The sequence below is a fragment of the Megachile rotundata genome, chromosome 1, assembly GCF_050947335.1.
Source record: "Megachile rotundata isolate GNS110a chromosome 1, iyMegRotu1, whole genome shotgun sequence".
Lineage (NCBI taxonomy): Eukaryota > Metazoa > Arthropoda > Insecta > Hymenoptera > Megachilidae > Megachile > Megachile rotundata.
The window spans coordinates 11,687,562-11,710,761 of NC_134983.1; the positions used below are offsets into that span (position 1 = coordinate 11,687,562).

Sequence of the window (23,200 nt, forward strand, 5' to 3'; positions counted from 1 at the left end):
AGCTTTTCAATCGGAAGACATCCCTTCGGTATTTTTTTCCCCGCGATCATAGTCTCTGGCTATCATCGACGCCCATAAGATATAATACAAAGATAATCTTTCCATCGAGGTATTCGGCACGGTCGGTCAGTTTGCAGCCGTTCAGATAACGCGTCTTTCCAAATCAGGCTCGGTTCTGTTATCTCGATACTTCTGCACGTATTAGCGAGGCTCGTGCGATAAACCGCACAGTATTTTCTTCGGGTTTACGAACGATTAACGATCGTCGTAATTATCTTAAAAGGTTTCCTCGTGGGAGTAATCGAAGGACCGATTACCGTGCACCGCCTATGGCGAAGTTACTCTTCTGAATAGCACGCACACACGATCAAATTAAATTGACAAGCATAGTGAATAGGCTAGAAAAGTGTGCAGAACTTCGGACCAGCTGAACACAGTATTCCAATTTCGACGTTGATTAAAAGGCTCGATAAGCGATTGATAAACCGATAATCTTGTTTCATCGCCTGACGAATCTAACTGTGAAAAATGGTAGAAAATTACGCGCTCGTCAATACACGCAGTTGATCGATAAACGACTGTAAACGCGCCGTTTTATTCGCTACATTTATTATTCATGAAGCGAGTGATTGCTGTAACGGTTGAAGTCGCTCAGTTTTCAACGATGAAATAATATATGTATAACGAACTCTGGCCCAAAATATTTGACTTTCCCTCTCTATTTTACCGAGAGAGGTACAATAAAGATGGCGTATCGCTCCATTCCGTGCCATTACGAAACGTCGATGGCGCAGTTTTCTGTATTGCCTTCTTTGTTCTCAGCCAAAGCTAATCTTTTCTTGAACTATTCATACAAGATTACACGATGCCGAACACAGCAGATTGCATTAGTATAATGATATTCGATAATGAACAACAGAAATGACTGCAGAGATGCCTAAATACGGCCATAAAGACGGTGCGGCGCCTGACTTCTCTGAAATTCATATCGTGAATGCAACAGGCGTCGATATACCTACAACCATAATTTCCCGTTTTGTCGGCCTTCTACCTTGCCTTTAATAGTAACTGGAATATTACTAATAATCCGTACGATTCCTAATAACTTAGACCTCGAGTTATCGCAGACTCTGCTTAAATGTCGATCGTCCAAGAATACTGTAACGGTAAAATTCGTCGCTCGGTGTACTGCAAATCAAATGTAAAAAATGAATTCGAAGAAACGGAACGTTCATTATCGCGTACGGTTTCACGCGAAATTATATGGTTTCGATATTGATTCCTTATCGTGCGTTTTATGTCCTGGAACACAGAGGACATGATCGAAGACGCACGTTAACTCAACAACAGCGGTCTGGTACGAATCCATTCTCGCATACATTTGACCATATATAATTATCCGATGGTAATGCGCGGTTGTCGTTAGCAAGATTAGCCGTCTTCTTGCACGGGCATTTCTCTGGCTCGAAACGTTGAAATTATATAACCGGCTACCGCGAACTGTTCGACCGAGATTACAGGGTATCTGACTTATCAAATTTCAATTTACATTCGGTTTCACGCTTCTTATACGGATTTCTGAACAAATCGTTGATTCACGCTCTGTAAGGGGGTGTTTACATTAACAAGAAAAGGTTACGATCATGGCTTTTTTAATAAATTTCTACCAAATTTATTGAAATCGAATGAGCATTCGTCCGCTTAATGTAAGCACACTCACATGATAAAATCTTCTGCAGGTTCCAGAAACAATCACAACTGTATGATGAATTTTTATTAATGAATGAAATAAAAGTAGCGAAAAATTAAAATAAGTTTTATCTTAATATTGTAGGGATCGTTTTGTTTGGATGTCATCCAGTATTGTCCTAAGTTCTTCGTCTTCTAAGCGTCCTTCTAAACTAGGAATCAAGGCTTTCGCTTCTTCCGGTGTTTCTGGGCAAAGATTCGCGAGCGAAGCCAGTTCGAATTTATGAAGCTTTTTCTGCATAAGTAAGCTAGAACAAAGAAACGTTTACGATGAATTCTTACGGATATTTTACATTTAATATGATTCACCGTACGCAACGTTTTTACTGATTGCAAAAGTTTTTGAACGAGAGATGCGCTTACTTTCTTACAGCCGCAATTGTTTCTTTATTTTTGAAACGGCGAAACCTATTCGTGTACGTTAAACTCTTCATAAAAACTTCGGAAAATTCTTGCTCTTCTTCTGCCGATTCATTTTGCGCTTTTCTGTGCTCCAATAGCATCGAAACTTCCGAGATTAACAGTGTCTCGGCGTTTTCGAATTCTAGAGAAACAAATTATATTCTTACATAGAGTACTTATTAATAGATTAATACGGTTCGTTAAATAAAGGACAATTTCATTCATTGTGTTTTATTTTATTGTTAAATATTTGTGTCGTTAAATACCAGCATTTACAAGTCTTAAATACGTTTTATCAATGTATGTATACAGTACAAAATAAATTTTACATTACAGTCCATTGTACAAAGCACGAGTAAAATATTAGTAGTATTTATATACACATTGTACACGTTGGTAGGCACATAAATTTATTATTTATTGTATTACCGTTTGTACATTATTCTATATACTCGCTTTATTGCTTTCAGTCTGTTCAATTATTATTATAAATTCTTAATTATAAATCTTAATAAATAATATCACAATCCTGACAATATCTATTTATGAAAAATAATGTAGAGTAGTGATGGGTAGGTCAAATGTCTGTACAAGATCTCACGGACACCACGATACATACAATGAATGATACCGAATCTTATATTAAATTCTTCGCATTTAAAAATTTTCAAGTTTTCAAATTTTTTAATTTATGCATACAGATATTTTCAACTTTACATAGGACCTGGAACATTGTACCTGAAAAGTGGTCTAGATCAAATTCTAGACCTATGGACTCATCTCAAAAATCAAAAATATAAAAGATACGGTACAGCGAATTTGATTAAAATCATTTTTACAGATACACTGTGAGCAAGGTCCTTTGCAATCTTTAAAACACTGCATAATAGAACATCTCTTTATATTGCCAAATCCAAAAATTTTCCACTTCTAATATCTCTTTCTGCAGCAATATATCGAATCTACCACACTGTTACCCATCACCGATTTAAGTTTTTAATGAAATGTGCGTCATTGATTTGGTTTATTTATGTATCCTTTTTCTGTAAGGAAATCGTATATTTTACGTGTTTTATTTACATCGATTTTAAGGAGCACTCTGGCCTGTGCCAATCTGAGACAACCACTCTTTTTATTCTCTGCTATTAAAATTTGCTTGAAATCAAGATAATTAGCGGGAACTATGCGCGTGGTTGAACAAAGTTCTTTTTCAGCAGGGCTTAGTTTTTCGTAACCTGGAAGACCTTTAATTACGAGCGGTGGTGCCGCTTTTCGTTGTGATATTGTACTCGGTATAGTACTACTAAAATTAATACTACAACCAGGCAATATAGTCTTCCAACTATATTCAGGATTATTTAAATATTGCTTTCTCTCTTTCTCATTCTCCTGTCTAAGTTTGCTTAACTTTTGAAACATAGGAACACTGTGAAAGTGTTTCAAACCATTACTGCGGAAGTCAAAGAGTTTATTGAGGTAATTCTTGAGTTCACCAGTGCGGTGTAAACCTTCCATAAAATAATCAAACTCTATGCCTCCTAATAACTGCATGAAAATTAATAATCTTTCTGCCAATGTTCTAGTTATTGTGCACTCATATCTTTGTAACCAAGATATGGTCCTTCTGAATGCTATTAATCCATGATTGCGTATAATTTTCCTTCTTCTTACACGTTCTTTTAGTCTGTTATTATATGCTTGCACTATGGCTATTTGTAATTCTTTTCCTAATTCATAGTTACTATCAGTTGTATCAAACTCATCATAATTTAAGTCAGAAATCAATAATTCTGCGTGATTATCAAAATTCACTTCAAAGTCTGATCTTGCTGGATTATATCCAGCCAAAAGTTTACAGTTAAGGGTATTGGATGCGAACCTAGGAGGTTCCTCTAAGTCTTGCAATTTATACAAGTAAGGAATGGGTTCACACCAAAATAAACTTGTTTTTGTTTCTACTATTTTTGGCAACCCTGGTAGGGTCTGATTATCAATATAATGCTGAAGATAATGATTTTTGCAGTCTTCTGCGGACTTTCCTTGCATTCTTTTTGCCATGTCAACCCAATTGCCAAAACCACATTCCTGTAACACGTCTAGAAACTGTAGCTCTTGTTTGGCAGTCCACCCACTTCCATCAATTAGTGGAAACTCATTTTTTATAATAATATAGTCGTGATCATTTTTGTGATTGCCAATTTCGGACCCATTGGAGAAACAAGAAGGACACAATTCCATATTACTACATATTGCACAACGAATATATGGCTCCATCAAAGCAGATGTGCACACGCGGCATGTTGGGTCTGAAGTAATGATTTCATCCTTCACGACTGACACCTCGAGTTCTATTTCATGTTCGTTCTTTTCTGTTCTACTCAATGAGCAGTCTGAAAGAGGATAATCGTTACTTTAGGCCATGCCGCAAAACCATTTATCCCTTCCTTGAATTTTCAAATTTACGTGCTTTTGTAGTAAGTTTGAACAAACTGACAGAAACTTTTGAATAATTATATTTAGGTATATTCGCAAATTTGAAGAGCTATTATATTGCTCAAAATCCAAAGAAGGTTCAGATTTTTTACGCCGTGTTGTTTATCGTTAAACACAAATCTTTACGAAAGAAACGTTGACAAATGTCACATATTTGAGGTTAGGAAAGGATAAATATTCGACATATCTCTTCGTTTAAACGGTAAATGGAATGAAACATACCTTTCGGAAACTGTAGATCAGCTGCATCTTCCTCTGTCATATCAGTCAAATTTGGATTAGCCATATTTCCTTATATCTTTTACAATATTGGATAAAAAAACAACCTCCTCCAAAGTGTTTACTAGTAACAGACAAGCATGTTCACGGTACCTCCTATGTATATAGATGCAGAATATACCAGTGGCGACACTCTGTCGGCGCCTTTGTTTTTTTGAAAACACGGTCCCTTTAAATTGTTGCAAACAAGGGGGAAACTTAAATCGAGCAAATCTACTTTCATATCAATCTCTAATAATTTGGAATATACTATATTATTTACATGGTTCGATCATAAAAGTTCATAAATAATGTTCGGGTAATGAGTAATTAATTATTTTGTGTCAGCATTGCGGCATGTAAATGAGCCGCCTATGTCAATTCTACTGCGCATGCAAATTGCAATATTTCGGCACTTTGACGCCGTACTATGGTCCCTCAGGCATTTAGAAACAAATTTCTATTAGGGTTTGACGCATTTTGATGCCTAATAAAGCCAGAAAATCAATTTTTGTAGAATTCGGTTCAAACCGGTACAGGTGGCGCTATTAGTGGCGAGCGGCGGAATTAAGAAAAACTAAAATTTCGATTTTCTCTGAAATTAGGCAATTTTACGTATTCCTGAGGGTCGGAAATTGTTCTGTGACACCTCTAAAACCTATATAATGCCACAAGAACCTCCTCAGACCGCTAGAAAAGAAAATAAAAAAATAGGCCAAAACATGGACTAAAAAATTAGCGTCCATCTAGCGGTGAAAGTTGGAACTACAAAAATATAAAAATGCGATTTTCTCGAAAATTAGCGTACTTTGAGTACTTCTGAGGGTCAGAAAGTGTTATTTGATCGCATTAGGAGCAAAATAAAATAATAAGAGTTTCCTGAAAGCTTTAATAAAGAAAATAAAAAAATGTCATTTTATGGAGAAAATTTGTGGCGCCATCTAGCGGCGGAACTGTGAACTAAACTCAAAAAACGTATGTCCCAACACGCAGTAAAGGGGTTAGATAAAAATTGGATTTATGGGCTTAATAGGCCAAAAAATGAATAACTTATTCAATAAAAATTGCTTTAAAATGTCTAAAGATACATACTACGTCGTCAAAATTGCGAAATATTACTTTTTATATTTTTCCTTAACGCGTGTACGGTCATACGTTTTTTTAGTTTAGTTCGCAGTTCCGCCGCTAGATGGCGCCACAAATTTTCTCCATAAAATGACATTTTTTTTATTTTCTTTATTAAAGCTTTCAGGAAACTCTTATTGCTTTATTTTGCTCCTAATTCGATCAAATAACACTTTCTGACCCTCAGAAGTATTCAAAATTCGCTAATTTTCGAGAAAATCGCATTTATATATTTTTGTAGTTCCGACTTTCACCGCTAGATGGACGCTAATTTTTTAGTCCCTGTTTTGGCCTATTTTTTTATTTCCTTTGCTAGCGCTCTGAGGAGGTTCTTGTGGCATTATATAGGTTCTGGAGAAGTCACAGAACAATTTCTGACCCTCAAAAATACGTAAAATTACCTAATTTCGGAGAAAATCGAAATTTTAGTTTTTCGTAGTTCCGCCGCTCGCCGCTAGATGGACGCCAATTTTTTAGTCCATAAAATGCACTATTTTGAAACTATTAAGTCATTAAAAAAAAAAAAACTGCTCTATTTTTAACGGTTTGCTACTGTGCATAGGGTCAAAGTTCAAAATTGCCCGTTAATTTCCAGGAATGTATTTTAGCCCAGTGTGAAATTTTTTCATCCTTTAAAACCTGGGTGGCTCAAGATAGTCTCAATATGTCCAAGAACATCTTTTGAACGAAGATACATGCATAAAACTGTATATTTATCCGGAAAAGTGTTTTTAAAATGTATGTGTTGAATATCAAACGGTGGGTGTTTTGCAATATTCCCAATAACGAAATTTGCAAACGCGAGCAAATTCAATTGTTATATTGAAGTCTTGGGAATCAGTTTTTTCGTGATTATTCCTCCGTGGCAAGTCCGATATAACATTTTTTTTCTATGTCCATCTGGATGTATTATACATACGCATGTGCCAGCAAAATTTGACGAGAATTGGTTGAGTGGTGCAAAAAAAAACGCGGACAAAGAAGTTGCAAAGTTAAGTATAAGAGCTTCGCTCACCATCGGCTCGCTCGCTCAAAAAAAATAAATTTGAATACAATAATTGGTAGATAATTTACAAGATATGAGAAAGTTATAAAATAATGAATTACAATAATTAATTTATATAGTACTGAGTTACAATAAAATATATCGTAGTATATTAATTATCAATCATTTTGCAACGTATCTGCTAGAGTGAATTAATAAAAACAACGAATTTTAATAGTTACAACAGCAATTTCATAAATAAATAACTAAACAGTTATTAATTACAATAAAATATATCGTAATGTATTAATTAGCAATCATTTCGCAACATATCTGCTAGAGTGAATTAATAAAAACAACGAATTTGAATAGTTACAATAACAATTTTATAAATAAATAACTAAAAAGTTATTAATTACAATAAAATACATCGTAATGTATTAATTAACAATCATTTCGCAACATATCTGCTAGAGTGAGTTAATAAAAACGACGAATTTTAATAGTTACAACAACAATTTTATAAATAAATAACTAAAAAGGTATTAATTACAATAAAATACATCGTAATGTATTAATTAACAATCATTTCGCAACATATCTGCAAGAGTAAATTAAAAAAAAAATAATAAATGTAAATAGTTGTAACAATAAATTTGTTAATAAACAATCGAAAAATATAAAATTATAACAAAATTAATGTTAGAATAATTAAACGACATCCAATCAGAATGACTGCATCTATTAGTGGATTATACGATGTCTAATTGTCTGCTGTAAACTACCAACGGTTGTTGTACTTGAGGAGGTCAAGCGCGTTCAGTCGTGTTTCGGTAGTCGAGGAGATCGGGCGCGCGACGTCAACACTTACCGGTACGAGTCAAGGATTTACTTAACCGATATTGTGCTTGTCCCTCTATTACCTAATGTGTTTTAACAAGTGTTTAGTGTGTTTTAATAAATATTTTTTATTATTTGTGGGGGTGTATTAACAAATTTTATGGTGTTATTCTACAAGTGTCAGTGACTTTACCAGTGTGTTTCCTGCATGCATATACGGATATATTAGTGTACCTAGTGTATTATTACTATTGTTTAGTGTGCTTTAATAAATATTTTTTATTAATTGTGGGGGTGTATTAACAAATTTTATGGTGTTATTCTACAAGTGTCAGTGACTTTACCAGTGTGTTTCCTGCATGCATATACGGATATATTAGTGTACCTAGTGTATTATTACTATTGTTTAGTGTGCTTTAATAAATATTTTTTATTAATTATGGGGGTGTATTAACAAATTTTATGGTGTTATTCTGCAAGTGTCAGTGACTTTACTTATGTGTTTCCTTAAGTGATTGTGCATGTATATACGGATATATTACTGTGTTTTATGGTGCAGTTATTTATATGTTTTTACAAACGGTTGCTAGTGTTTTAGTGTTCTTTATGTAATGATTATTTAAATATTTTTGCAAACTATTACTGGTGTTTAAAGTGTAGTTACCTACGTGTTTCGGTGTATTTTTGCAAACGTTCGAACATGCTCTCTAAAGTAATTACCCAAGTTTTTTGACATACATTTTCAAATACTTTACAATATTTCACGTAGTGACATGAACTTTTGCAAATTTATAACCGACTCCTGCATGCCTTTATGTGTTTGTACATCTCAAAATCAAAAGCTTATTACATGTTTGCATAAGTAGTAGTCAAAAAATTTGTATGTTATCAAAATGCAAATCGATAAACACAGTTAATTAATCGTTGTGATTTTTTTTATGATTACAGAAGGTCAACTGCCAAACCGCTACATCCAAATCTACTGAATGCAGCCAAGCAGACAACCAACCTCTAAGATACAATGCCTCCCACGTGCTGTCTCCAATGCCTACCAGCAAAACGAACGCAGTGGTGCAAGTCAGCGAACGGTGAGTCGCATGCTTTACGATTCCTCCGGTTCCCATCATGTCGTAGGACGAATGGTCCGAAGCGACACGGGAACTGGTTGTATTTTATATTTTTGAGCGAGCATAGTGACCACGACTGTACGATCGTGCAAAATTCGTACAAACTGTTTATTTCATTTATTAGATCAGGTCAGGGTTTTCTTGTACATCGCGTTTTAACTTCTTTTCAATATAAAATTAAAATTAGTACATAGAAGTCGGATGACCATCCGATTTCACAATAGTTTTCGAGTCATTTTGTTAAAGTTATCGAGTCACTTTCAATTTTTACGTATGCATGAAAATTTTTTAAATAAATGTACAAGAAAGTATCGCGAGAAACAGATTTCGATATCAAAGTTATTTACGAATGTTTGAGTCATTTAGAAATTTACTTTGATATCACAAATCTGTTAAAAATGAAACAATCGTATACTTAGATTTTTGCAAAGTGATCTTCCATTTTCCAGTTTGAAAATTTTTTACAATTAGAGTCAATTTTTGCTGGAAGACACTTTATTAGCATGTTTCTAATCATGTTTTTAGCTCAGGATTTTCAGCACACATGAAGAAAACTGGTAGGTCAAAATATGGTTGGCCGTGTTCATTTTTATGCTCTAAATTCATGCGCGTGCTTAGATGCTACTCGCATGAGTTAGGGCAGGTGGACACAGTTTAGTTTTAAGATGTTTTGGCGATTGACAAATTGACAGTGAATTATCGACACAAGTTACACGTGTGTGTATGGTTAGGTCGTGGACCTTGTGCCGATTAAACTATAGATTTATTTTTTTAATGTTGCAAAATTCTATTTGAAAATGCACACAAAATGCAAGTCGAGTCATTTGAAAATGCATACAAAATGCAAGTCGAGTCATTTGAAAATTATATAAATTAAATAAGTTAGAAAATTGTGTGAGTAGTTAAAATTATTACATGTACATATTACATTGAATATTCGAAAGAGTACGAAAATGAAATATGTTCAATGTTCACTGTCGATTGTCGATCGATTTCAGCAAAAAGGTATGAACTTAGAGTGTGAATGTTGTATTGAACTCGGGTGTCGGAGACGTCCCGGGACGTACTCCCTAGAAATAGGCTTTTTTGCACCCGGGTGGTATGTGTGAGAACCGTGGAGTGTGTTTTTGTGAGAGTGGACTTTGCAATTTTTTAAATATAGCGATAGGCAGGCAGGTAGCTTACTTCTGGTGTGAATGAATTAGTTTTAAGTAGGTAGGGCCAGAGCAAGCTTTCATGTTTCTCTCTCCTCCTCTCTCACACGTGAGATGCTTGCATCTGGGAGGGTTTACGAAAAATCGAGAAGAGAAAAATTAAATATGAATTTATTTAATATTCTCTTAAACTCGATTGTTCGTTCAGGCCAAGCCTTTTAGTTTGTAAGTCGCAGTCGGGTTCTAGATCCGACTGCAAAAATGAAGTATACTGTGCAGTAAAGTGCAGTGAAATAAAATATTCTGCTCAGATATTCTTTTACGGACAGCGCAATCTAAGAATCGCTGGTCGTATTTTAATTTTGAGTAATAATTTTTCTTATCAAATTAACTTATTATATATTACATAAAATTTCGATTTTGTTATCGATCGAAATAAATAGATAGTGGTGCAATTTTATTCTTATAAAACTGTCTGCTATTTGTTTATGGAGATTGATAGCGAAATTGAGAATTTATGTAATTTAAAATTAAGAATGTCCGGTAACTCGGATATTCTTAGTAAAAATTCGCAAGTGATTTTCCTGAGGCTTTGCCGAAGAGAGAAGAGGCTATATGCCGAAGAGCCCCGGCAAAGTTGCCAAAGAAGAGGGGAACTATCAATGGCTGTCCATCTTAGGATGGAGAGTCATTTTGTCACTATGCTCGCTATTATTTTCTTGTGTTTTACAGGTATTTTTTTGAACGATACGAAATGTATCGTCGCATTTTGCTCAAATTTTTACGAGCAAAGCCACCCGCGATGTTTATGCCCTCCCAAGTAAATTTCGAGATTAAAGATTTTTGCATAACTTCACGATTAAATTTTGAGATTAGAGATATTTATATCCCTTCGCGATTCGAGATTTTTATGCCCGCCTAATTAAATTTCGAGATTAGAGATTTTTATATCCCTTCGCGATTACATTACGAAATTAGAGATTTTTATATCCCTTCGCGATTACAGTACGAAATTAGAGATTTTTATATCCTTTCGCGATTATATTACGAAATTAGAGATTTTCGCATCCTTTCGCGATTACATTATGAAATTAGAGATTTTTATATCCCTTCGCGATTAAATTACGAAATTAGAGATTTTTGCATCCCTTCGCGATTACATTACGAAATTACAGATTTTTGTATCCCTTCGCGATTATATTTTGAGATTCGAGATTTGTATACCCCTTCGCGTTTTTAATTTCCTTTAATTTTATGTGTTAATTATTTTTCTCTGTTTCAGGAACTGATTTTGGATAAATTGTTTTATTGCTGATTAATCTTGATTTCGTAATTGTCATTGTGTTTTCGGTTTCTTGATAAAGTCGTTTCACTTCTTCTCGTACAATTTTCTGTGTCAATAAAATTTTGTATGTTTCAGATTTTATTTTTTGATAAATTAATATGTTCTCTTCTCAAATTTCTGTTTTAATAAATTTTTGTCTGTTTCAAAATTTAATTTTTGGTAAGTTCTGTTGAATGCATTAGTTTTTTAATTCCGAGCTGTGGGAGGCAGGGTGGGCTCGGGCGCAGGTTTTTCGTCACACACGTGACGAAAAACTTGCGCAAATTGTAAGTGCCTTTTGTTCTAACTTGCACTCAACTTAACGACAATTTTTTAACTTGCTAGATATTAGTTTGTAGTAGTGACCTTTCATTTTTATTATCAATTGCTTTAAACTTAAAAGAAAGTTCTTCCAACTTTCTTCTTTTACCCTTTTCTTTACTTAGTTTTACATTATACGAGCGTAATTTTAGAACAAAAGGCACATTTAGGGCTTTTTCTATTTTAGTGTGTTTCATATTTCCTCTAATTACTTTTTCTATGTTTCAGGATTTAATTTTATGTAAGAAATTTATTTATTCATATGTGTCTTAATTGTATTTGTTTGTTTCAGGTATTCATTTTAATTAAGTAATTGCATATTTGTAAAGTATATTGCATATTTTACAGGTGTATTTCTACTGAGTCGACTCGAGTTTTTTATTCCGAAAATGTTAATGTGAATTTTGCGTGTTAGCATAAATTGTGCATGCCTAAACATTATAATGATACTAATATTGCATTTGCCTCTCTGTTTCCTCTCTTTATTGTTACGACTAATTACTCTGTAGGTAATGAATAGGTCATCATTGAAGACATCCATCGAGGGATCATCGAGGGACCATCGAGGGATGCGTGCGTTAGTTTTAAGTTAATTGTATGCGTGCGTTAGTTCTAAGTTAATTTTATGCGTGCGTTAATTCTAAGTTGATTTTATGCGCGCGTTAATTTTAAGTTAAGTGTGCTCGTAGGCAGGGCGGGTGAATTCTTGTAAGTGCCTCTCATTCTAAATTGTACTTATTTTCTCAATTCTCGAACTTTGTACGCGTTAGCTTGTAGTATACCCACCTATTTTTTGTCAATTGTTCTGCGCCCAAGTGGATCATTGGGGGTTCATAGCGCTGTGAACACGCGGTAGAGGTGAGTTGCAAGTGCCGGTGTAGCGCGAGTGATATTCTTTGCCCGGCGGGGCCGAACGGGGGGAGCACCTCTCATAGCATGATGTGCCCCCCCGATCTGCCGCCATACTGCCAAGGGGCATCACGGTAAGGGTGTCCTCTGTATAAGTCGCCCGCGCGTCAGAAATGGGAAACCCTCCGCCAACTGGGGTGTATCACTCGTTCTTGCCAAAGGTATCTTCGGTTCATCTTTGCCGTCGTGGTTCACGTAAGTCACTATGGACTACCCTTTGACCCATGGAAAGCAAGGTTCACTTGGCGAAAAATACTGATCCCCTTTTTTGACAGAAAGTTCTTCTAACTTTCTTCTCTTTTAGTAGAAAGTTCTTCTAACTTTCTCCCCTTTGCTTTTTGAATTCGTCATAGATTTTTCTAGTGCAATTTTAGAATGAGAGGTAACATGCGGCGTTTAGAATACGTTAAGCGTATGTGTGTAAGATAACATGCGATTAGTATTAAGATAATGTATGTGTGTGTGTGTGATACAAGTTCTTTACTGGATTGTGGTAAAGTACTTGTATATGCGAGCCTTCGAGCTAAGTAGAGTCGGAACTCATTTATCCTTCCGATAAATGAGCGATTTGCAAATGGAGGGTGGTAGGGATTTGGAGTTAGGGTGGGTCACTGTCGTAGCAACCTCCTCGTGGTGTGACCCGGTAATCGATGTCGTTTTCTAAATATTTTTCACGAAATTCACTTTAGAAATCGATATCGAGCTAAGAGCTACGATTATAACTTCTCGATTTCATATCTAAATTACATTAATTCCGAGCTGTGGGAGGTTGGGTGGGCTCGGGCGCAGGTTTTTCGCCACACATGTGGCGAAAAGCTTGCGCAAATTGTAAGTGCCTTTTGTTCTAACTTGCACTCATCTTAACGACAATTTTTTAACTTGTTAGATATTAGTTTGTAGTAGTGACCTTTCATTTTTATTATCAATTGCTTTAAACTTAAAAGAAAGTTCTTCCAACTTTCTTCTTTTACCCTTTTCTTTACTTAGTTTTACATTATACGAGCGTAATTTTAGAACAAAAGGCACATTTAGGGCTTTTTCTATTGTAATATGTTTCATATTTTTTCTAATTACTTTTTGCTGTTTCAGGATTTAATTTTATGTAAGACATTTATTTATTCATATGTGTCTTAATTGTATTTGTTTGTTTCAGGTTTTCATTTTAATTAAGTAATTGAATGTTTCTCAAGTATGTTGTATATTTTACAGGTGTGTTTCTACTGAGTCGACTCGAGTTTTTTATTCCGAAAATGTTACTGCGAATTTTGTGTGTTAGCATAAATTGTGCATGTCCAAACATTATAATGTTACTAATATTGCTTTTGCCTATCTGTTTCCTCTTTTCATTATTACGACTAATTATTCTGTAGGTAACGAATAGGTCATCATTGAAGACATCCATCGAGGGATCATCGTGGGATCATCGAGGGATGCGTGCGTTAGTTTTAAGCTAATTTCATGCGTGCGTTAGTTCTAAGCTGATTTTATGCGTGCGTTAATTCTAAGTTAAGTTAAGTTCTAAGTTCTTTTTATCGTTACACCTATTTATTCTATAGGTAATAAATAGGTCATCATTGAAGACATCAATCATCGAGGGATCATCGTGGGATCATCGAGGGATGCGTGCGTTAGTGTTACGCTAATTTTATGCGTGCGTTAGTTTTAAGCTAATTTTATGCGTGCGTTAATTCTAAGTTAAGTGTGCTCGTGGGCAGGGCGGCTGAATCCTTGTAAGTGCCTCTCATTTTAAATTGCACTTATTTTCTCAATTCTCAAACTTTGTACGTGTTAGCTTGTAGTATACCCACCTATTTTTTGTCAATCGTTCTGCGCCCAAGTGGATCATTGGGGGTTCATAGCGCTGTGAACACGCGGTAGAGGTGAGCTGCAAGTGCCGGTGTAGCGCGAGTGATATTCTTTGCCCGGCGGGGCCGAACGGGGGGAGCACCTCTCATAGCATGATGTGCCCCCCCGATCTGCCGCCATACTGCCAAGGGGCATCACGGTAAGGGTGTCCTCTGTATAAGTCGCCCGCGCGTCAGAAATGGGAAACCCTCCGCCAACTGGGGTGTATCACTCGTTCTTGCCAAAGGTATCTTCGGTTCATCTTTGCCGTCGTGGTTCACGTAAGCCACTATGGGCTACCCTTTGACCCATGGAAAGCAAGGTTCACTTGGCGAAAAATAATGGTCCCCTTTTTTCACAGAAAGTTCTTCTAACTTTCTCCCCTTTGCTTTTTGAATTCGTCATAGATTTTTCTAGTGCAATTTTAGAATGAGAGGTAACGTGCGGCGTTTAGAATACGTTAAGCGTATGTGTGTAAGATAACATGCGATTAGTATTAAGATAATATATGTGTGTGTGTGTGATACAAGTTCTTTACTGGATTGTGGTAAAGCACTTGTATATGCAAGCCTTCGAGCTAAGTAGAGTCGGAACTCATTTATCCTTCCGATAAATGAGCGATTTGCAAATGGAGGGTGGTAGGGATTTGGAGTTAGGGTGGGTCACTGTCGTAGCAACCTCCTCGTGGTGTGACCTGGTAATCGATATCGTTTTCTTAACATTTTTATAAAAATGAACTTTAGAAAACAATATCGAGCTAGTAGCTACGAAATAAATTATAATTTCATTTGTTCCTCATTTTCTTTTATGAAAATGTTTGGATTAAGAAGATTCTATACTCAAGTTCTATACTCATCAAAATCTATAAGATTTTACGAATCTTATAATAAAATGCAAAACTAGATAATAGCAGATAAGACGGAAACCACAGAGTGAACCAGAGGCGACAATCTTAGCACCTTTAATCTAAGAATTGTTTAAATTGGATAATAATTTCGTAAAGTCACTAAAATCCATAATAATTCTACTTTTTTTAAATGCAACAAGTAGGGCCAGTTTTTGGAACTGTAATTTCATTAGTTTCCACATACTGTCGCTATATGGCGCCGCGCGTATCCTTCTTGGTGCAATTAATATAATTGATTTTATTGCCTTAATTGACTATAATATGAATTGAATTACATCGATATGCAAGACCAGTTAACTTTGAATTGTTTTGACAAAAGTTTTGTCAATTTTTAACCATTCTAATCTTAATTACCTTAAGAGTTTTTCTTACGTGTTGCCATCTAGCGGTAGAAGATGAGAACTAATTATATTACGGTTTCAAACTCGTGTAGTTCACCCTGTTCGCCGGAGAGATGGCGTCACTTATTCAATTTTTATAAACATTCAATTAACTTTGATTTTATCGATTTAATTAACTTCAATTTGCATGAAGTTACATCGGAATGCAAGACTAATCATCATAGTTTATTATCGCATTAAAATTTCAAGTTACTTACTAAGTTTATTTAGATATGCATTAATTATGTTTCACGTAGGAGTTCAATACTATAATTATTTCAATTTCATATTCAAGGATAATGTCGTTTTTTGGTACACTAGCAACAAAGTCCTTAACTCTGTTTTTACTTGTTTTGTGGGTGAAATCAACAAGTGCAACGAAGCAGCACTTGTTCCGCTTCTTGCAACGATAACATCAAATTGGGTTTAAATATCGACTTGCTCTTGATCGAGTCCTTTAATCTTTGAAGAAAATCTTTTGAAGTAATACGTTCCTTAAGTTGAAATCGACAATATACTGTCGGCACTGAACTGAAAGAAAGTTAGGTTTTATATTTGTACTATTATAATATATCTACAATATTGTTGTAGATATTTTATATAACATCTATTATTTCGTTATACTATATTATAAAATACTTATCAAGTTATTTTATTCAAAAGTACTATAAATGTTAAAATATAATTTTCTGACCGTCTAAAGTTATGAATATTTAGTAAAAAATAATTTATTTTTAATGTTAAACAAAATTACTCAGACGTAGTTCTTCGAATAGAGATTAAAATAATGTGAAATCAATAAAGTTTAAAAAGGGCTATTTTTTATTGAAATGTAATTAAACATAAGAATATTAATGTAATATTATTTATGTCATTTTTCGTCTGTATTATCTGAGAATTATGACAAAAGTAATAACGACTCTACAGGATTACATGATAGCATAATTCATGTTTCCAAGATAATAGACATGTATTATGTTGATCACGACTACGAATTCCTCTATCAAATCATGTATTCATTTGTGATGGATGCTTACGTGTGTAAAATGTCACGCATCAAGTGCAATGATCAATGCATTTCCGTTTTCCGGATGAAGCTGTTTAAACCTTAAATTGTTTCGTGACGTTGCTCCGAACCAAATGATTTTACGGAAACCGAACAAAAGTGTGTATAATAATTAACGGAAATTACCATGATTGTATATATGATCAATGTTTTACGTAACAGTATTCTTTAAATGTACATTATCAAAATTATTGAATCGTCTCGAAAAAATGCAAATGGAATTTTTCCATTGCAAACTGGAAGACTGTAAAAATTACAATGGAATCACCCCAACTTATCACGTTAACTAATTTTACATTTACTTTGGCATAATTAATTATCGTGTGATCAGTCACTATTTTTAATAACATCGAGTTTCAATGTTCTGAATCGATAATATTGCGTAATGGAACATTTAGCGCTTATGACGTGATTAAGTATTTTATTTTGTGAATATGTGATTAGACATTTAACGATATCGCTAATTTTTACATTCTGTGCTGACATAATACTCTTGTTGATTGACTATGTTATAACATAATCGGAAACGTAATGATATCTCATAGTTGGACATTTAATATTGACTATTTCGCTTAATAAGACATTTAGCGTTGATTGAGCAGGTGATATCGTATTATCGGTAATTTTGAGTTGATCAAGAGATATGGAATGATTGACCATCTATCGTTGCCAATCAAATACACATATCAGCATCGAACAAGGTAACCATTTGCATACAGAAAGTGCTATTTAAAATTATATTCGTGAAAAGTAGCAGTGAACTCAAGTTGACATAAAAATGCATCGATTTATTTGTTTATTTTATCGAACCGTGAATGTCATTGCACCTACTGGTTGTATGTAGGTGACATCGATAACAGGGTACCTCCGTTTTCAGCGATCATTTTATTAGAACCCGGTTACAGACATACTTCGCTATGTATAAAACAGTATACTAGAATCAACTATAGTGTCATTCTGGCGTGGACCGCTTGAGCAGAAGGTCAGTTCATTCTTCGGACACGAATAACGTATCACTGGTGTTCGACTGTATTAGCATTAAACAGGCTTCAGTTCTTCCTTTCTTCTCGATCGCTGCGGTTCTACCTTGCGGACCTACCAGATTCGAAGGTGAAATCAAGGTAAAGGAGACAGATTGATAGAGAAAAAGTACTTTATAATTCTGACAAAATGTTTCTGTGTCATTTCCATATTTTTATTACGAAATTGATCCTTTGATTATACATGAATATACAATATTCAGATTTAATTATACATTTTTGCTTGATCAAAATTGTTTCGGAATATTCATGTTTATAATTTAGTATGAATATGTAATATTCATAGCTTACATTTTTATTTTGGCGTTTCTTGTATTTGTATTTTTTGTATAGTTTGTTTTAAAAAGAGAGTTGAAAAAAGACAAAATTTGAACGGACAGTCACAGTGAAAGTGAACATTAATTGTCCAAGAATTACTTCATGATATTAATATAATATTAGTACTACCTGCAGTTTTTTGTCAATAATTGTTCTTGGTTAAACAATCTAAATTTAAATTATAAGATTGTAGTGTCAGTTCAAGAATTTACGTAATAAACGTGTTAAAATTAAGTCGAGTATTAAAAGCCGTTCCAGAAACATTCCAGGTTTCTGAGCAGCGAATTCAAGAAGTAGAGTACAGTTACATCCCCAGGGCATCTGACTAAATGTTTCGTAATGCAGATTTAATTCTGAAGTATTAATAGATGTTCGATCCTAAAACGGTACTTTTTAATCAATTCCTTATACAGAGTTGCATCTGTGTATCATGATTTGTACATGTACGTAGAAGTTGCATTAAAAAGTGGAGCGAAAAAAACAGTGTAAACAGTATCCCATTTTTCTCGCAATACGATGTTATATTCCACGAGTAAAAATGAGAGGAAAATATATTGTAATTAAAGTAGGACAAGTTTAATGCTCATGAAAAATTAATTTACATTTTTTAGTCGAATGAAAAAGAAAACTGAGAAAGATGTGGAATGCATGTAAAAGCATAAAATTGATTTATTTTCATTATAAATAGTCCATGTAAAGAGTAAATATTTTATTAAATGTTACAAAATGTGTTTACTTTTTATTTCATCGATTATGTATTACGAATAGCAATGATGAAATACATCACATCAACTATGGGGTAATACAAATCACCAGATATTGCGTCAGTGGATTGTTCGTGGAGAATTTTGAAAGAAAAAGTTTACGGCATAGAAATTAATGTACGTTCTGTATATCATTATAATGCACATAATAAAAATGTTGTGGTAGTCTTGCATTATGTAATAAAACAAAATAAACGTAAATTGATGTTCAGGTACCACATGAATGGTAGTACGTTTTTTGAATATTTAAACCGACATCTAAACCGGTTTTTGCATTACAAAACTATTGGAATATATAGAGGTATTTATGTGTACAATGCTATAGTAACAGTTTATTGAAAGGTAATGGCACATTTGAGAAATGGGTATTTAAATTGCTATATTGTGTCTGAACTGAGATACACATTTTGGTGCTTTGTGTTTGTGATGATAATTAATTAAAAACTTGTCATGATTCATTCTTTTCAGAATTATTCTGAAGGTTGTTGTAGCAAATGTAAAGGAGAATTACTGATTTGGATATGAAAAGTTAATTGTTAAGAATATAGCAGAATGTTTAATAAATGTTGTTCGATTTCTGTAAATAAATTGTATATCTTGATATATGTATATGTTGCAATATTTTGAAGGCAATAAAGTATACATATATTGCAAAATATATTATAAATGTATTAAACAATATAAATTAATATCGTCATATTTTCTTGCAAAGTAAAATTTGTTCTGACTTAATTATAATCATGTTAATTGTTATAATCATAATAATTGATTTTAAACATTTTGAAGTATGATTTCAATATTATTTAATATCAAAAAATGTTCTTGTATTTTCTTACAGATATGCGGTGCTTATTACTGGTCGCGCTTTTTGCGGTGGCAAATTGTCACGATTTTAACACAGTTCGTTCATGGAACTATGTCGATTTCAATTTTGCAAATGAATCCGTCCGAAATGCGCTAATATCCTGCGGAGAATACATTCCTGAAAATAATATGCCTCTTGGGATGCAAGTTTGGAACGATAAAATATTTATTACGGTTCCACGATGGAAAAAGGGTGTTATTTCTAACTTAAATTATTTTGCGAAGAATGATCAGTCAGGTAGGTTCAAATTTCAACCTGGATTTTATAATCAGTAAATATTCCTTTTACATAAACTTACTTTGTTGATACAGCTTTAAGAAGACTTTATTATACTTTACTCTTAGTTCGTTTGTCTTTCTCTTGCTAAATCTTGAAGATCCCCATTTTTACAGAATCTCCCAAGTTAATTCCTTATCCCGATTGGCAAATGAATTGCATGAATATGCCAGGTAGCATTGTGAGTATTTTCCGTGTTAAAGTCGACGCTTGTGATCGACTTTGGGGAGTTGATACAGGCGTCAGTGACATTTTAGGCAACTCCACTGTTGTACAGCCACCAAGGATCTTCGTCTTCGACCTCAAAACCGACGAGGTACTTCACTGAATCTGTCTTTATATTCTGTTTTCCTTAATACTGCTTGAATATATAATTCAATTTGTGTTAAATATGGAAATTCAATGTTCTCCATTAACTAATCTATTTAACAATAAAAAAGTCACCATGCTTCTCTTTCACAACTTTTCAACATTTCATTAATGTACACACTTTATTATACATTTACAATATTAATTTCGAATATCAAATTTATGCATCAATCAGTATCAAATTTTACTCAGTGTACTATGGACATCAAATGTTTCATTACACTGTTTATTTCAAGAAGGCGGAAATATTTAATTATAATAAGACATATTTTGTTGCTACAGGTACTCAGAGTATACACTCTAAAAGAATCAGATCAAACACCTAACTCCTTCTTTGCTGACGGGGTTGTGGATGTTGATCCAAACGATTGCAACAATGCTCATTTCTATATTTCTGATTTGGGAGGGTACGGTATAGTAGTTTATAGTTGGGCCAAGAACGACTCCTGGAGAATTACGCATAGCTATTTCCATTTCGATCCTCTGAATGGTGAGATATTTTAATAATTTATTCGTCACATGTGTTTTTTACCAAAAAGTAATCGGCTATTAGAAAAAGAGTCTGAAATACTTTGTAAATTATAAAAATAGTAAGTTCAATGATGACCAAACCATATTACATTATCAAAGATAGGTTTTCACTTTGATAAATAATTTTACTGTAATTGATTATAATATGAACAATATATAATGAAGTATAAGTGAAGCTTAATATATTATCGCAAGTGGTATTCTCCTTTTTACTAACCACTTCATTCAATTTCTTTATTTTGACTTTCTTCTTACATAAATCGTATAATTTAATTGCAGTATATTTCTTTCAAGAAATGCGTTTAACTTATTACAATTGCATTTCTTTCAGGTGACTACAATATCAGTGGATACAATTTCCAATGGAACGATGGTGTGTTCGGCTTATCTTTGTCCGCACCACGAAACGATGGTTACAAAACTTTATATTTCCATGCGATGTCTGGTATCACCGAGTTTTCTGTGTCCACCGAAGTCCTGCAGGACGACACGTTAAATAAATCGAGCGATTACCATGCTTTCCGCGTCGAAGGTGGAAAGGGGTTGAATTCTCAGGGACCCACATCGTTGATCGATACAAAAACTGGTATTGATTATTTTACCCAAGTGAGCAAGAACGGTATAGCTTGTTGGGACACCAGTGTACCGCTGGATCAGGATTCATTTAGTAAGCAACAATTTTTAGTAATTAATGATTTTAGTAATTTCTTAAAATTAATACCGGTTACTGGCTCTTCGAATTTAATGCAATCGAATAGTTATACAAAGTAATCATTTGATGACGTTACTATGATAGTCATGATTTAAGATGACAAATAAAATAGAGAGACTTCATTGGAAAATCTAACAGATTATAGAATTTATGTATATTTCCAATTCTTTGTATAGGCCAATTTTCACTGTGAAATTATATTAATAAGTAGAAAAGAGAATTTATTTATTTGCACATATAAAAATATCAGTGTTAGGAGTATTTTAATCATTACCATTTTTCAAGCTGAAAATAATTACGAGTTAAGTGAAAATATTTCTCATAACAGTGAATCATTTTGTCTGACTATTTGTTCGTTTTCCATTAACATAAAATCGTAGTGAATATGAGAACTTCTGAGAATATCAAGCAAATATAATAAACTGATATTTATATTAATTGTTTCGAGGTATTTTCCCATAATTATGACACGTAAGATGTATTAATAGTATTTACAGAAATAGTGTATAATCATGTTCAGTACATTTGCTAGTACCAAACAATGGACAATCAATCTTATCTTTTTCAATGATTACAATGATTATACAATATCTGTCACCATTCAACTATCGTTACGCCTATTACAACACGTGACGTCAGATTTCGCTATATTCAGTTTGTTCGTTAGAAATATTTACGATTTCTTTCGTGGAAGACTGTACCTAACTTATATTTCATGTTTTACGAATCGATTCTTATGTAATGCGGTTCTAAGAAATCTTGAAGACATTTAGTAAAGAACAGCAGTAATTCCACGGATTAATCAATTGTTCTTTTACAGTTCTCGCAGCTCAAGACAACACGACGTTGGTCTTCCCGAACGATATGTCCATCGATCCATCATCCAACACGCTATACGTGCTTTCCGATAATTTACCGCAATTTTTGTTCTCGGATTATGATTCCAAGAAGCGTAATTTCTTCCTGACGATGGCCAATCTTGACTCTTTGACGTCTGTCTGCAAGAAAAGGAACTCTAACACGAGATGAATCCGAGATACTTCAATGACACTTCCATTTTGAAAAACTTTGCATTTTGAACACACTTTATGGACTATCACATTTGTAACACTTATATACATTTTTGAGCATTTCACTCGTTTCTTCTTTCTTCCATTTTGAGAGGTTAAATATGTAAGCAGTCTGAATTTGAAAACCTGAAAGTTTGACGTTTAATTGTAAAAATGACAACTCTTTTTTAAATAATACCTTTATACATCAATGTCTCTGCAATTATCCTGATGGCCTAAATGGAAATAAACAAGTTTTTAACATTCTCATAATTTGTTTTATTTGTGAAGAATGATTTTATTAGATTCTTCGGTATCTACTTTTATTTGTACACAGCAGTTATACAAAAGATTGTTTAAATGAATACGTGAACACCTTATACAATATAAT

At 33.8% G+C, this 23,200-nt stretch overlaps 2 protein-coding genes across 3 annotated transcripts; one reads left to right on the plus strand and one right to left on the minus strand.

The window, feature by feature from the left end:
* Positions 1 to 1,648: 1,648 nt before the first annotated feature.
* Ada2a (Transcriptional adapter 2A) lies at positions 1,649 to 5,042 on the minus strand. 2 transcript variants are annotated; one of them, XM_076536145.1, is made up of 3 exons: positions 4,867 to 5,028; positions 2,113 to 2,293; positions 1,649 to 1,997 (listed from the first exon to the last, which is right to left on the minus strand). In XM_076536145.1, exons 1-3 carry the CDS (start codon positions 4,928 to 4,930, stop codon positions 1,823 to 1,825), a joined length of 420 nt encoding a protein of 139 aa, XP_076392260.1. In that variant the 5' UTR covers positions 4,931 to 5,028; the 3' UTR covers positions 1,649 to 1,822. The 2 variants fall into 2 exon arrangements, with proteins under 2 accessions (XP_076392260.1, XP_012136073.1); XM_012280683.2 differs by lacking the exons at positions 1,649 to 1,997; positions 2,113 to 2,293 and adding an exon at positions 2,549 to 4,541 and having other exon boundaries at positions 4,867 to 5,042.
* A 12,777-nt stretch (positions 5,043 to 17,819) lies between these two features.
* Positions 17,820 to 23,075, plus strand: Y-f (yellow-f). The gene is made up of 6 exons (XM_003701259.3): positions 17,820 to 18,006; positions 19,846 to 20,109; positions 20,265 to 20,464; positions 20,800 to 21,007; positions 21,380 to 21,715; positions 22,581 to 23,075. The coding sequence occupies exons 2-6, from the start codon at positions 19,848 to 19,850 to the stop codon at positions 22,787 to 22,789; spliced, it is 1,215 nt and encodes a 404-aa protein (XP_003701307.1). The 5' UTR covers positions 17,820 to 18,006; positions 19,846 to 19,847; the 3' UTR covers positions 22,790 to 23,075.
* The last annotated feature ends 125 nt before the right edge of the window (positions 23,076 to 23,200 follow it).

Excerpts from the sequence above, each read along its gene's own strand:
- Ada2a (XM_012280683.2), bottom strand. The coding sequence starts at position 4,930 with ATGGCTAATCCAAATTTGACTGATATGACAGAGGAAGATGCAGCTGAT. Across the intron at positions 4,542-4,866 it reads TGATCTACAGTTTCCGAAAG|ACTGCTCATTGAGTAGAACA; the intron begins GTATGTTTCATT and ends ATCCTCTTTCAG.
- Y-f (XM_003701259.3), top strand. The coding sequence starts at position 19,848 with ATGCGGTGCTTATTACTGGTCGCGCTTTTTGCGGTGGCAAATTGTCAC. Across the intron at positions 20,110-20,264 it reads TGCGAAGAATGATCAGTCAG|AATCTCCCAAGTTAATTCCT; the intron begins GTAGGTTCAAAT and ends CCATTTTTACAG. Across the intron at positions 21,008-21,379 it reads CCATTTCGATCCTCTGAATG|GTGACTACAATATCAGTGGA; the intron begins GTGAGATATTTT and ends CATTTCTTTCAG.